The sequence below is a fragment of the Arachis ipaensis genome, chromosome B01, assembly GCF_000816755.2.
Source record: "Arachis ipaensis cultivar K30076 chromosome B01, Araip1.1, whole genome shotgun sequence".
Classification (NCBI taxonomy): Eukaryota; Viridiplantae; Streptophyta; class Magnoliopsida; order Fabales; family Fabaceae; genus Arachis; species Arachis ipaensis.
The window spans coordinates 115,906,754-115,922,259 of NC_029785.2; the positions used below are offsets into that span (position 1 = coordinate 115,906,754).

At 39.9% G+C, this 15,506-nt stretch overlaps 1 protein-coding gene and 1 long non-coding RNA gene across 2 annotated transcripts; both read left to right on the forward strand.

Moving 5' to 3' along the window:
* On the forward strand, positions 1,796 to 2,581 carry LOC107611419. Its single transcript, XM_016313349.1, has 3 exons — positions 1,796 to 1,924; positions 1,985 to 2,265; positions 2,410 to 2,581. The coding sequence occupies exons 1-3, from the start codon at positions 1,796 to 1,798 to the stop codon at positions 2,579 to 2,581; spliced, it is 582 nt and encodes a 193-aa protein (XP_016168835.1).
* On the forward strand, positions 10,762 to 11,314 carry LOC110272040. The gene is made up of 3 exons (XR_002362974.1): positions 10,762 to 10,875; positions 10,969 to 11,021; positions 11,110 to 11,314. It is a non-coding gene; the product is annotated as an uncharacterized LOC110272040 (long non-coding RNA).

Genomic DNA, 15,506 nt, shown 5'->3' on the forward strand with positions numbered 1-15,506 from the left:
GGCTTTTATTCTGTGTTTCTGGGCTTGGATTTGGGCCGAAAAAGGATCCAGAACTCGCTGGGGGCGACTTCTGCAATTTTCTGCAGGTGGCGTTAGTCACGCGTGCGCGTGGGTCACGCGTGCGCGTCATTTGGAGTTTTTCCTTGTCACGCGTACGCGTCGTTTGTGCTCTGCGCCAAGCACGCGTCTGCGTCGTCCATGCGTGTGCATCGCTGCCATTTTCTTCAAAACTCTATTTTGTGCGTTCCTTCCATTTTTGTGTGTTTTCTTTCTGTCCTCTAAGCCATTCCTGCCCTATAAATCCTGAAATTACTTAACACACAGATCACGACATCGAATGGTATTAAAGGATAATTAAAATTAATATTATTAAGGCATTGGAAACATGTTTTCACATATATCACATAATAAGGAAGGAGTTATAAAACCATGCAATTCATACGAATAAGTGGGTGAAGAATTGATAAAAACACTTAATTGAGCACAAGATGAATCATAAGATAGGGGTTTATCAATGCACGAGCAACGGATCTCAGACGGAGGAGAGAGGCCAGACGCGACCACACAACGCGAAGGATCCGAACAGAGTCGCGACGATGGTAGCGAAAATGCAGTAGCGGTGAATCGAGGTGAGCTGTGATGATGACACGAACGCGAACGATTTCCTTCTAGAATAAGGAGCGCGGTGGTCGTACAAATCGAAATCGGCGGCGAGGCGGCGCCGACGTCAGTGGAGCCTCCGTGAATTTGAAGAAAAGCCTCACTAGGGAGTGGGTTTCATGGAAGAGGGGTTTCTGCTAGGGTTTTATTTTGTTTGAAATGAATTGGAAAAAATCTGAAAAGAAGGGTTGAAGTGAAATTAACAAGGGTGTTTTGGTCTTTTCACTTTATTATACATATTCCATTCCCATTTGAATTAAAGATAACCATGGGGGAGATGGGAATGAAATGAGCGGGATTTTGATTCCAGGGAATAAAACATACCCAGGAATAATTTTTTAAATCTTGAACCAAACATGGAAATAAGATATTCTCATCACAAAATTCCTGGGAATACACTTGTATTCCCTCCAACCACACACACCCTTAGAGGTTGTTTTTGGAGAGTAGGTTTTGGTATTTTTGTCCCTTTGGATTTCCTTTAGGTTTCTTTGCTTTATATATTTATGTATATACTTTTATGCTCGGACCGGTTATCTTCGCAACCAGATTTTGAGTTTTGATATTCATGTTTTTGACACTCCTTTGTATATATATATATATAATCTCGCGTTACCTTATTTTCTTTACCCGTCACGTTATGTTATCGATTGGAGTGTTGCGTTTTTCGAGTTACGAATTTATTTTACCTCTTTTCTTCAAAGGCTCCTAGTTATAAACATTCTTCACACTACTATACATACTAAATTTTTATTTTAGAGGTCGTAATACCTTCCCATCTCTGTTTTATGACTTAAGCATAAGACTTTGTATGGTAGGGTATTACATTATGGTATCAGAGTAGTTCATTCCTGTAGAGCCTGAGGAACGGACTGACTATGCTTCTGTGCATTCTCTGTATATGTGTTACGTGCTATTAGTATATCTGATTGATATAACTGGCATAAACATTCATGAGCATGCATTTGGGACTTTGAAATACTAAACTTCCGATATTGAGACTGATCAACTTGATATCGATTGTTTGGTGTGTATAGGAACTAGATGGCGCCTCGTGGATGCGGTCGAGGTCATGGAGAGGTCGTACTAATGCTCGTGCCCCCCTGGGGTCAATCCAAATAACCCGGTAAACTTTATGACGGCATTGGAGAACATGGCTGCTGCTATGCAGGGCACTACAGAGGCTCTTGGGCAACAGATGAACAACAATGGCAATGACGGAGGTGGAACTCAGGGCCTGATGACATTGGCAACCTTCTTGAAGGTTAATCTACCTAAGTTCAAGGGAACTACTAACCCGACTGAAGCTGATACTTGGTTTCAGGCTATGGAGCGAGCATTGCTAGCGCAGGTGGTACTTGAAGGGCAGTGTGTTGAGTTTGCTACCTATTTGCTCACTGGGAAAGCATCGCATTGGTGGCAGGGAGTCCGACGTCTCCTGCAGCAGGGTGATAACTATATCACCTGGGATACCTTCCAGGAAGAATTCTATAAGAAGTACTTTCCAACTTCTGCCAGGACGGCCAAGGAACTTGAGTTACTACAGCTGAAGCAGGGTGCTATGTCCATATCTGAGTATAGAAACAAGTTTGAGGAGCTGTTCAGGTTTTCCCGTATGTGTTAGGGAACTCCTGGAGACTATGAGGAATAGAAGTGCATTAAGTATGAAGGGGGACTCCAGAGTGATATCTTCAGCTTGGTGGGACCAATGGAGATCAGAACTTTCTCAGAGTTGGTGAATAAGAGTAGGGTTGCTGAAGAGTATATGAAGAAGGCAGCTGTAGAGAGAGGAAGCCATAGGGGATTATTCCCACAGAACCGAGGGAAGAGCTTTGCTCCTAGAGATCCACCTTTCAAGCGGGGAGGCTCTTTCAAGAAGGCCAACAACAACAACTCCCTGGAGAGGAGATTTGGGAAGTAGCCTTAGAATGATCAAGCTTGTACCAGCGCGAAAGTCACCATCCGGGAGCCCTGTGCAAGACCAGATGAGGTTTGTGCTATTCTTGTGGTAAGGCGGGGTATGAAGCCACAAATTATCCAGAGAAGCAGAAACAAGGCGCAGGGAAGGAACAACAGACTGGTCGGGTGTTCACCACGTCAGCTATAGGTGCCGAGGGATCCGAGACACTTATCCGAGGTAACTGTGAAATGGCTGGCCAAACTTTAAATGCTTTATTTGATTCGGGGGCAACACATTCATTCATTGTATTTGAAAAAGCTAGTGAGTTAGTATTGAAGATTGTAGTTTTAGGTTATGACCTAAAGGTGTATGATGCCACCCATGAAGCCATAGTAACTAGGCTAGGATATCCGCAAGTTTCATTTAAGGTCAACCAACGTGATTTTGTCCATAATTTAATATGCTTGTCGATGATTGGTCTTGATCTTATCTTGGGATTGGACTGGTTATCTAAGAATCATGTTTTGCTTGACTGTTCTGCAAAATCCTTATACTTTATGCCAGAAGATACAGAAGGGCCGGTTGTGGTGAATAGTTATTACTTGAATTCTATGATGGTGAATTGTTCTGGAACCGAATGTCAGGGTATCTTGTTGTTAACTGCGGGTGTTTCGGGTGATGATCAAAGATTAGAACAAATTCTGGTTGTGTGTGAGTTTCTGGAGGTGTTTCTCGATGATATCGATGAATTTCCACCTAACCGAGAGGTTGAGTTTGCTATTGAGTTGGTGCCTGGGGCTGGACCAAACTCGAGTGCTCCTTACAGGATGTCACCACTAGAAATGGCTGAGCTAAAGTCTCAGTTAGAGGATCTGTTGGGTAAGAACTTTATCTGTCCAAGTGTTTCTCCATGGGCTGTGCCAGTATTACTGGTAAAGAAGAAGGACGGGAGTATGCGGCTCTGTGTGGATTACAGGCAGCTGAACAAGGTCACGATAAAGAATAAGTACCCGCTGTCGAGGATTGTGTAAACCTCGATAAATTAGTAGATAATTAGTCAATAAACTAGTTTTTAATAAGGAATATTAGAAATGCGAAAATAATATTAAATTAGGATAGAGCTCATTGAAACGAGAATTTTGACACTAATTTCGAAGAAAACGGTCCAAGATTGGACCGAACGGGCCGAACCGGTTGAACTGGGCCCAAACCGGGCCGTCTGTCCAACCGGACCAGCCCTTTTAAGTGAGCCCAAAGCCTTTCTTCCCCTTCATTTTAACAGAAACGAAGTTGCAGCACACAAAGGGGAGGGAAGAATGAAACTTCACCGAACCCTTACGGTAATCTTCCATACGCTGTAACTTCTCCGTCCGAGCTCTAATCGCCGCGCCATTTGTGGCCACGCGTCCACCGCGTTGAGCTCTAAATTTCTACCAGAACAATTTCATAGGTAAGCCCTTAAATATTCTCAGCCACTCTTTTCCCCCAATTTTCGAATTTGAATAGGAAGGTTGAATTTCTTTGATTTTTGATGTTTTAGGGTCTAATTAGCTTGAGGAAAATGTTCACTCTTGCTTATGTGAAGCTTGGATAAGGTGAGGAAACCATAATTTCATTTTAATTTCATTGAATTTGAGCTTTGAGTATTAATTTGGATATATATGCGTTATGAATGTGTATTAGGTTGTGAATAAATAATTGGAGCTTGAAAATGTGAATATTGGAACTTGGAGGAAGCTGGCTAGTTGAATTTTGAGGGGCTGCCTTGATTTTGAATAAATAGCTTTGGTCGTTACGTAGAAATCGGCCAAGGTATGGTTTAGGTTTCTTGCATTTAATATATAATGTTCTGTGAAAACTTAGGCTAGATGACTATAGGATAAGCTGAATTGCAACGGAATGGTATAATGCTTAGTATACTTGATATCTATGATGTGATTTGATTGTGTAATAGAGATGATTGTTATGTGGACATCTTAATATGATATGAGTAATGAGATATGGCTAAGTTGATGATTTTTTAGGCTACATGCTTGGTGGTTAAAGGCTTGATGGTTTTGTTGATATATATAGTTTTGATGGTTGATGGTTGATGAATGGTGTAAGTATTATTGAATTTGTTATTGACATGAGTTGTTGGAGTTGGCAAGGTTAGAAAGGAATGGAATGTAAGTTTTGGAATGTAAATGAGTTTTAAGAGTTTTGCAAAATTGGTTTTTGGCCAAACTTCGGCGAGGCATAACTTGGCCTTCGAACCCTCAATTTGCTTCTAACTTGTTTTGAAATGAAAATTGGGTTCGTAATTTTTATGCCACTCGAAAAACGGGTGAAAAATATTGTAAAACGAAGAAGTTATAAGGATTCGAAGATTGTAATATAAACTGCCCTGTTTTTAGGACCCTGCCACTGCTGCATCACTACTGCATCTGCCTCATATTTTTTTTAAAAGGACATACGCCCACGCGTACGCGTGACCCACGTGTACGCGTGGAGTGGATTTTCGGCGATGCGTACGCGACGAGTCCCATATGTGCGCGTAAGGAGTAAACAAGCCTGTTCACGCGTACGCCTGACCCACGCGCATGCGTGACATGAAGTTTACACCCACGCGTACGCATGACAAAGAGACGCGCGCGCGAGCTGCAGTTTTACATTTCCACGCGCACGCGTGAGTCACGCGTACGCGTGGATCCTATTTTAGCAAACATGATTTTTAACATTTTAAACTAAATTTTAAACCTCTAAACCTCTATTTTCATTCCTTTAGTCATGAATATTAGTGTTACACTTAATAAACAGATGAAGTTAGGAAATGAGGATAACTTGGAGGTGAAGTAAAGTTGAAAAGTGATGATTTGATTATGAGATGTTATGGATAACTCATATATGATACTTGATTGGATGTTCTGATGAAAGATTATGTATGAAATTTGGCTTGAATGATTTAATGATCTGAGATACGAGATTCCCTGGATAAAGTGTTGTGGCATGCCACCACGTGTACCAGGTCAAAAACTCGATACTCTGTTGACCCTACGACGTAAGTGTGACCGGGCACTATATAAATTCCCGGGAATGTTACCTCCATTGAGCAATATTGATTATTTGAGATAAAGCTATGCATAGACTCTTGGGGATGCACGTCGGGGGACAGTCTAAGTACAATTCAGATTTGTCGGGTTGGCTAGATAACTGACAAGTGAGCCTCATCAGCCATAGGACAGGCATGCATCATATGCATATTACTTGAATTACTTGCTTGTGCTTAATTGGGTGTGCCTATATGTACTTGCCATGTTAAATGTGTATTTGTTACCTGCAGCATTTGTAACCTTCTTGTGCTTGCCTTTATCTGTCTATTTGTCTGTGGAAATGCATGATGGAGTTGGAGGTATGGAGGAATGGCAGTATGAGACTTAGATTTAAGGTTAAGTTCAGTTAGGTTTAAATATTTCTAGAAAACCACCTTTTATGGCTCCTGTTTAATACTTTAAGCTCTATAATCTGAGTGTCGGCGTTCTAGGATTGCCTCTGGCATTCCCAGGACCTTATATATTATGTGTGTGGCACCTTTACCATACTGAGAACCTCCGGTTCTCATTCCATACTATGTTGTTACTTTTCAGATGCAGGTCGAGAGGCATCTCGCTAGGCGTCTGGACTCTTAAAGCGGAGGGGTTACTAGGTAGTTTTGTTGTACAGTGATGTATAAATATGTACTTAGCTTTCTCTCCACATAACTTGTTCTTTTTTATCCTCTGAGAGGTTTATGGAGAGGCAGGATTGTGTATATGTACTTTTGGGTTTTGGATATGTATGTATATATGTGTAAATATTCTACGGCCAGTCTTGACTTCGTAGGCTGAGTTAGGAGCTTGTTATTTTGTATCTTTGGCACTCTATTCCTACTTTTGTTATCTTATATTAAATAGTTATGGTTTTCTTAGCACGCAAGTTAACTCATTCCTTGAGCGTTGCGCTTTTATTTCGCGATTTTTATTTTCCCTATTCTTCAAGGCTCTTAGCATATTATAATTCTTCTGCTATTATATTTACTCATTTTATTTTAGAGGTCGTAATACCACACCACCTTCGTTTTACGACTTAAGCGTAAAGCTTAGTGTGGTAGGGTGTTACATTATGGTTTCAAAGCAGTTCGTTCCTATAGAGCCTAAAAGACGGATTGATTGTACTTCTGTGCATTCTCTGTATATGTGTTTATATGCTATTAGGATATCTGACTGATATATATGGAATATACGTTTGTGAGCATGCATTTGGAACTTAAAGCATTAGACTTGCGATATTAAGACTGATCAACTTAATATCACTTGTTTAGTGTGTATAAGGACCAGATGTCGACTCGCGGACGCGGTCGCGGGTGAGGTAGAGGTAGGATTGGGACTGTTACTCCTGGTTTGGCAGGGAATAATCTAGTAGACTTTATGACTATCCTGGGTAATATGGTTTCAGCTATGCAGGCGACCGCCAAGGTACTGGGTAATCAGATAAACCAGGGTAATCCCATGAACAATAATGATGAGGACGGTCCTATGACACTTACTACGTTTTGAAATTTCACCCTCCAACCTTCAGGGGAACCTCAAATCCCGGTGATGCAGATAATTGGATTCAAGCTATGGAACGGGTACTGTAGGCTCAATAGGTTCCTGAAGAGTAATGGGTTAAGTTTGGAACTTATCAGCTATAAGGATAGGCTCACCATTAGCGGCAGAGAATACGACACATCTTGCAGCCAGATGGCGCTGTGATAACTAAGAGGTTGGTCATCTAAGAATCATGTTTTGCTTGATTATTCTGAGAAGTCAGTACAGTTTATGCCAGAAGGGTCAGAAACACCGGTTGTGGTGAATAGTTACTATTTGAATTCTATGATAGTAAACTGTTTTGGAACTGAATGTCAGTGTATTATGTTATTAATTGTGAGAGTATCAGGTGATGATCAGAGTTTAGAGCAAATTCTGGTTGTATGTGAATTTTCAAATGTGTTTCCGGATGATATTAATGAATTTTCACCTAACCGGGAAGTTGAATTCGCAATTGATTTGGTGCCTGGAGCTGGTCCAATTTTGATTACTCCTTATAGGATATCACCTTTAGAAATGGCTGAATTGAAGGCTCAGCTGGAAGATCTGTCGGGTAAGCAATTTATCCGACCAAGTGTTTCTTCGTGGGGAGCGCCAGTGTTACTGGTAAAGAAGAATGATGGGAGTATGCGGTTGTGTGTCGACTATCAGCAGTTGAATAAGATCACTGTGAAGAACAAATATCCGTTGTCTATAATCGATGATCTAATGGATCAGTTACAGGGTGCCAGTGTGTTTTCCAAGATTGATCTGCAATCCGGGTATCATCAGATAAGGGTTAGAGATGAGAATATTCCGAAAACTGCTTTTAGAACCCGTTATGGCCATTATGAGTATACAGTGATGTCTTTCGGGTTAACTAATGCCCCGGCAGTATTTATAGATTATATGAACAGGATTTCTGACTGTATTTGGACAAGTTTGTTATTATCTTCATTGATGACATTCTTGTTTATTCTAAGACTGAAGAGGAGCATGCTGATCACTTGCGAACTGTGCTGCAAAATCTGAGAGACAGGAAGTTATATGCTAAGTTGTCTAAATGTGGGTTTTGGAAGAGTGAGGTAAAGTTTCTCGACCACGTGGTGAGTAAGCAGGGAATAGCTGTGGATCCTGCTAAGGTGGAAGCAGTGATGAATTGGGAGCGACCAACTTCAGTTACAGAGATCAAGAGTTTCCTAGGTTTGGCAGGATGTTACCGCAGATTCCTTAAGGGGTTGTCACAGCTCGCCTTACCTTTAACTAAATTGACTAGGAAGGATACGCTTTTTGTCTGGACTCCAGAGTGTTAGGAAAGTTTTCAAACTTTGAAGCACAGGTTGACTACTGCACCCATGATGGTATTGCCTGAACCAAGTGAACCGTTTGAAGTGTACTGTGATGCATCGCTGAAGGGCTTGGGGTGCGTTCTGACGTAGCACCAGAATGTTGTAGCATACTTCTCACGGCAATTAAGGCCGCATGAAATGAATTACCCGACTCATGATTTGGAACTTGCTGCTGTTGTGTTTGCTTTAAAGATTTGAAGGCACTATCTCTATGGCGCTAAGTTTCATATTTTCTCAGACCATAAGAGTTTGAAGTATCTTTTTTAGTAGAAAGAGTTGAATATGCGTTAGAGAAGGTGGATGGAGCTTCTAAAAGATTATGATTTTGAATTGAATGATCATCCAGGAAAAGCGAACGTTGTGGCGGATGCTTTGAGTCGGAAGTCTTTATATGCAGCTTGGATGATGCTACGAGAGGAAGAGTTACTGAAGGCATTTCAAGGTTTGAATTGGAGAGTTAGAGAAGAATGTGGAATCCTGTGTTTGATTCAGTTGCAAATTTTAAGTGATTTTAAATCATAACTTCTGAATGCTCATCGAGGTATTACTAGCAGTTAAACAGGGAAAACAGTGGAGAGTGTCAGAAGGACAGGATGGTTTGTGGAGGTTCAAGAACTGGATTGTTGTGCCAGATATTGGAGACCTGCGATAGAGTATCTTGAAGGAAGCTCATAAGAGTGGATTCTCAATTCATCCAGGGAGTACTAAAATGTATCAAGATTTGAAAGTGATGTTCTGGTGGCCAGGTATGAAGAATGATGTGGCATTGCATGTATCTAAATATTTAACGTATCAGAAGGTTAAGATTGAGCATCAGAGACCATCAGGGACCCTTCAGCCTTTGGAGATTCCACAATGGTAATGGGAGAGTATCGCAATGGATTTTGTGATAGGTTTGCCTAGAACCCGATCTGGTTGTGACGCTATTTGGGTGGTTGTGGATCAACTGACAAAATTAGCTCACTTTCTTCCTATCCGAATAAGTTGCACAATGGAGGAATTGGCTCGAATGTATATCAAAGAGATTGTCAGGTTACATGGCATGCCTTGTACTATTATATCTGACAGAGATCCCCATTTTACATCAAGGTTCTGGGGAGCTTTTCAGCGTGCATTTGGGACTCAGTTAAGCTTGAGTACTGCGTATCACCCTCAGACAGATGGTCAGTCAAAGAGAACTATTCAGACCATGGAAGATATGCTAAAGGCTTGTGTATTGGACCAGCCGGCAAGCTGGGATCGGTATATGCCATTAATAGAGTTTGCTTATAATAATAGCTATCATGCGAGCATTGGAATGGCTCCATATGAGGCTCTGTATGGCAGAAAATGTCAATCTCCGCTATATTGGTATGAAACTGGAGAAAGAAGTTTGTTAGGGCCTGAGATGATAGCTGAAATCATTGAACAGATAAAGAAGATTCGTAGCCGAATGCTTATAGCCCAAAGCCGCCAAAAGAGCTATGCTGATCAGAGGCAAAAGCCTTTGGAGTTTGAAGAAGGAGAACATGTCTTTCTGAAAGTTACACCAACCACTGGAGTGGGAAGAGCTATTAAGACTAAGAAACTGAATCCCCGTTATATTGGACCGTTTGAGATCCTGAAGAGAATTGGGCTAGTGGCTTATAGAATTGCCTTATCGCCGTATCTTTTGAATTTGCATGACGTGTTTCATGTGTCACAGCTTCGGAAGTATACTCCTGATGCAAGTCATGTTCTGGAACCAAAACCAATCCAAGTAAGAGAAGATCTAACACTTCCAGTAATTCCAGTGAGAATTGATGATACTAGTATTAAACGATTACACGGGAAGGAAGTATCTTTGGTAAAAGTAACTTGGAGTCGAGCTGGTATCGAGGAACATACTTGGAAACTTAAATCAGATATGCGAAAGAACTACCCACATCTCTTTTCAGGTAACTGAATTTGAATTTTGAGGGCAAAATTCTTTGTTAGGTGGGTAGGATGTAAACCCTGATAAATTAGTAGATAATTAGTCAATTAATAAGGAAGAATAAAAATGTGAAAATAATATTAAATTAGGATAGAGCTCATTGAAACGAGAATTTTGACACTAATTTCGAAGAAAACGGTCCAAGATTAGACCGAATAGGCTGAACCGGTTGAATCGAGCCTAAACCGGGCCGTCGGTCCAACCAGACCAGCCCTTTTAAGTGAGCCCAAAGCCTTTCTTCCCCTTCATTTTAACAAAAATCAAGTTGCAGCACACAAAGGGGAGGGAAGAACGAAACTTCACCGAACCCTTACGGCAATCTTCCATACGCCGTAACTTCTCCGTCCGAGCTCCGATCGCCGCACCGTTTGCGGCCACACGTCCACCGCGTTGAGCTCTACAATTTCTATTGAAACAATTTCATAGGTAAGCCCTTAAATATTCTCAGCCACTCTTTTCCCCCAATTTTCGAATTTTGAATAGGAAGGATGAATTTCTTTGATTTTTGATGTTTTAAAGGCTAATTAGCTTGAGAAAAACGTTCACTCTTGCTTATGTGAAGCTTGGGTAAGGTGAGGAAACTATAATTCCATTTTAATTTCATTGAATTTGAACTTTGAGTATTAAATTGGATATATATGTGTTATGAATGTGTATTAGGTTGTGAATAAATAATTGGAGCTTAAAATTGTGAATATTGGAACTTGGAGGAAGCTGACTAGTTGAATTTTGAGGGGCTGCCTTGATTTTGAATAAATAGCTTTGGTCGTTACATAAAAATCGGCCAAGGTATGGTTTAGGTTTCTTGTATTTAATATATAATGTTCTGTGAAAACTAAGGCTAGATGACTATAGGATAAGCTGAATTGCAACGGAATGGTATAATGCTTAGTATACTTGATATCTATGATGTGATTTGATTGTGTAATAAAGATGGTTGTTATGTGGACATCTTAATATGATATGAGTAATGAGATATGGCTAAGTTGATGATTTTTTAGGCTACATGCTTGGTGGTTAAAGGCTTGATGGTTTTGTTGATGTATATATATAGTTTTGATGGTTGATGGTTGATGAATGGTGTAAGTATTGTTGAATTTGTTATTGACATGAGTTGTTGGAATTGGCAAGGTTAGAAAGGATTGGAATGGAAGTTTTGGAATGTAAATGAGTTTTAAGAGGTTTTGCAAAATTGGTTTTTGGCCGAACTTCGGCGAGGCATAACTTGGCCTTCGAACCCTCAATTTGCTTCTAACTTGCTTTGAAATGAAAATTGGGTTTGTAATGTTTATGCCACTCGAAAAACAGGTGAAAAATATTGTAAAACGAAGAAGTTATAAGGATTGGAAGATTGTAATATAAACTGCCCTGTTTTCAGGATCCTGCCACTGCTGCATCACTACTGCATCTGCCTCATATTTTTTTTAAAAGGACATACGCCCACGCGTACGCGTGGAGTGGATTTTCGGCAATGCGTATGCGACGAGTCCCATGCGTGCGAGCTGCAGTTTTACATTTCCACGCGCACGCGTGAGTCACGCGTACGCGTGGATCCTATTTCAGCAAACATGATTTTTAATGTTTTAAACTAAATTTCAAACCTCTAAACCTCTATTTTCATTCCTTTAGTCATGAATATTAGTGTTACACTTAATAAACAGATGAAGTTAGGAAATGAGGATAACTTGGAGGTGATGTAAAGTTGAAAAGTGATGATTTGATTATGAGATGTTATGGATAACTCATATATGATACTTGATTGGATGTTCTGATGAAAGATTATGTATGAAATTTGGCTTGAATGATTTAATGATCTGAGATACGAGATTCCCTGGATAAAGTGTCGTGGCTTGCCACCACGTGTACCAGGTCAAAAACTCGATAATCTATTGACCCTACGACGTAAGTGTGACCGGACACTATATAAATTCCCAGAAATGTTACCCCCATTGAGCAATATTGATTATTTGAGATAAAGCTATGCATAGACTCTTGGGGATGCACGTTGGGGGACAGTCTAAGTACAATTCATATTTGTCGGGTTGGCTGGATAACTGACAAATGAGCCTCATCAGCCATAGGACAGGCATGCATCATATGCATATTACTTGAATTACTTGCTTGTGCTTAATTGGGTGTGCCTATATGTACTTGCCATGTTAAATGTGTATTTGTTACCTGCAGTATTTGTAACCTTCTTGTGCTTGCCTTTATCTGTCTATTTGTCTGTGGAAATGCATGATGGAGTTGGAGGTATGGAGGAATGGCAGTATGAGACTTAGATTTAAGGTTAAGTTAAGTTAGGTTTAAATATTTCTAGAAAACCACCTTTTATGGCTCCTGTTTAATACTTTAAGCTCTATAATCTGAGTGTCGGCGTTCTAGGATTGCCTCTGGCATTTCCAGGACCTTATATATTATGTGTGTGGCACCTTTACCATACTGAGAACCTCCGGTTCTCATTCCATACTATGTTGTTACTTTTCAGATGCAGGTCGAGAGACATCTCGTTAGGCGTCTGGACTCTTAAAGCGGAGGGGTTACTAGGTAGTTTTGTTGTACAGTGATGTATAAATATGTACTTAGCTTTCTCTCCACATAACTTGTTCTTTTTTATTCTCTGAGAGGTTTATGGAGAGGCAGGATTGTGTATATCTACTTTTGGATTTTGGATATGTATGTATATATGTGTAAATATTCTACGGCCAGTCTTGACTTCGTAGGCTGAGTTAGGAGCTTGTTATTTTGTATCTTTGGCACTCTATTCCTACTTTTGTTATCTTATATTAAATAGTTATGGTTTTCTTAGCACGCAAGTTAACTCGTTCCTTGAGCGTTGCACTTTTATTTCGTGATTTTTATTTCCCCTATTCTTCAAGGCTCTTAGCATATTATAATTCTTCTGCTATTATATGTACTCATTTTATTTTAGAGGTCGTAATACCACACCACCTTCGTTTTACGACTTAAGCGTAAAGTTTAGTGTGGTAGGGTGTTACAGATTGACGATCTCATGGATCAGTTACAAGGAGATGGGGTCTTCTCCAAGATAGATTTGCGATCCGGTTTTCACCAGATAAGAGTGAGGGGTGAGGATATCCCCAAGACCGCTTTTAGTACTTGTTATGGTCATTACGAGTACACTGTAATGTCTTTTAGGTTGACAAACGCTCTTGCGGTGTTTATGGATTATATGAATAGAGTCTTCCATCCGTTTCTGGATAAATTCGTTGTTGTCTTCATTGATGATATACTGATTTATTCCAAGATTGAAGAGGAGTGATGAGCGGATAATTTATACCCTTTTTGGCATTGTTTTTACATAGTTTTTAGTATGATTTAATTACTTTTTGTTATATTTTTATTAGTTTTTATTCAAAATTCACATTTCTGAACTTTATTATGAGTTTGTGTGTTTTTCTATAATTTCAGGTATTTTTTGGCTGAAATTGAGGGACTTGAGCAAAAATCTGATTCAGAGGCTGAAAAAAGACTGCAGATGCTGTTGGATTCTGACCCTCCTGCAATCGAAGTAGATTTTCTGGAGCTATAGAAGCCCAATTGGTGCGTTCTCAATTGTGTTGGAATGTAGATATCTTGGGCTTTTTATCAATATATAATAGTCTATAATTTTTCTGAGATTTAATGGCCCAAACTGGTGTTCAAATTCAGCCTAAAACTTTCTGGCATAAAATGCTAGAACTGGCACCTTTTTCGGCGTTAAACGCCCATTCTGGCACCCAGGGTGGCGTTTAACGCCAGCTTTGGGCATATGAACGTGAAAGCTTGAAAGCTCAGCCTAGGCACGCACCAAGTGGGTCCCAAAAGTGGATTTCTGTACTATCTGCACTTAGTTACTCATTTTATGTAAACCTAAGTTACTAGTCTAGTATAAAAACTACTTTTAGAGATTCATTTTGTAACTTATGATATTTTTTACACTTCATATTGTAACTTTGACGGCATGAGTCTCTAAACCCCATAGGTAGGGGTGAGGAGCTCTGTTGTGTTTCAATGGATTAACGCAATTACTACTGTTTTCTATTCAATCGCACTTGATTCTATTCTAAGATACTCACTCGTACTTCAAGATGGAGAATATGATGATCCGTGACACTCATCATTATCCTCAACCTATGAACGTGTGCCTGACAACCACTCCCATTCTATCTGAGCTCAACGTAGTCATTGGGCGACAGCTTGAGTGCGTATCTCTTGGGTTTCTGATCCACGGACCGAGTCCGGAGGTTAGAACCTTCGTGGTATAGGATAGAACCAAATGGGCAGTGATGAGATATTTTGGTGAGAAACATAAATCTCTCCCAAAACACCACAAAACTAACCGGCAAGTGCACCGGGTCGTATCAAGTAATAAAAACTCACGGGAGTGAGGTCGATCCCACAGGGATTAAAGGATTGAGCAATTTTAGTTTAGTGGTTGATTTAGTCAAGCGAATCAAGATTTGGTTTATGGTTGTGTGACTTGCAGAATGTAAGTTGCATTGAAGTAAAGAGAACAAGAAATAAATGACTGAAACTTAAAGAACAAGAAATTAAATGGCAGAAACTTAAAGTGCAAGAAATGTAAATTGCGGAATCTTAAAGTGCAAGGAATGTAAATTGCTTGAAATGTAAAGGGGATTGGGATGTGGATTTGCAGAAATTAAACAAGGAAAAACTAAATTGCATCAAACAGAAGAGGAAAAAGGAAATTGGGATTGAACCGGATTTTGAAGCAGTAAAGTAAATGAACAGAAAAAGCAATAAACAGGGAATTGAAATGAGAAATTTAGATCTCAGGACCCAGAGACTAGAAAACCAAGTCTAGATCTCAATGCCTTCCTAGATCCACAAGAACAATAGCAAGGAAATTGTAAATTGCAACGAAAAGAGATGAAGATCAAGTAACAGAAACAGAAATGCTAATTCAATTAACAGTAAAGGAAACAGAGAGATCCAAGATTGAGATTGAAACAGAATTTCTTCAATTCTCCAATCCAAGATCCAAGACAAAAGTAAAATGAAATTGAAAGCAATGAAAACAAGAAATTAAAGTT

What these genes read in the sequence shown, in the direction of transcription:
- LOC107611419 (XM_016313349.1), top strand. Translation starts at nt 1,796, where the DNA reads ATGACGGCATTGGAGAACATGGCTGCTGCTATGCAGGGCACTACAGAG. An exon ending in CATTGGCAACCTTCTTGAAG is followed by an intron (nt 1,925 to 1,984) that starts GTTAATCTACCT and finishes ACTTGGTTTCAG; the next exon opens with GCTATGGAGCGAGCATTGCT. An exon ending in AAGTTTGAGGAGCTGTTCAG is followed by an intron (nt 2,266 to 2,409) that starts GTTTTCCCGTAT and finishes GAATAAGAGTAG; the next exon opens with GGTTGCTGAAGAGTATATGA.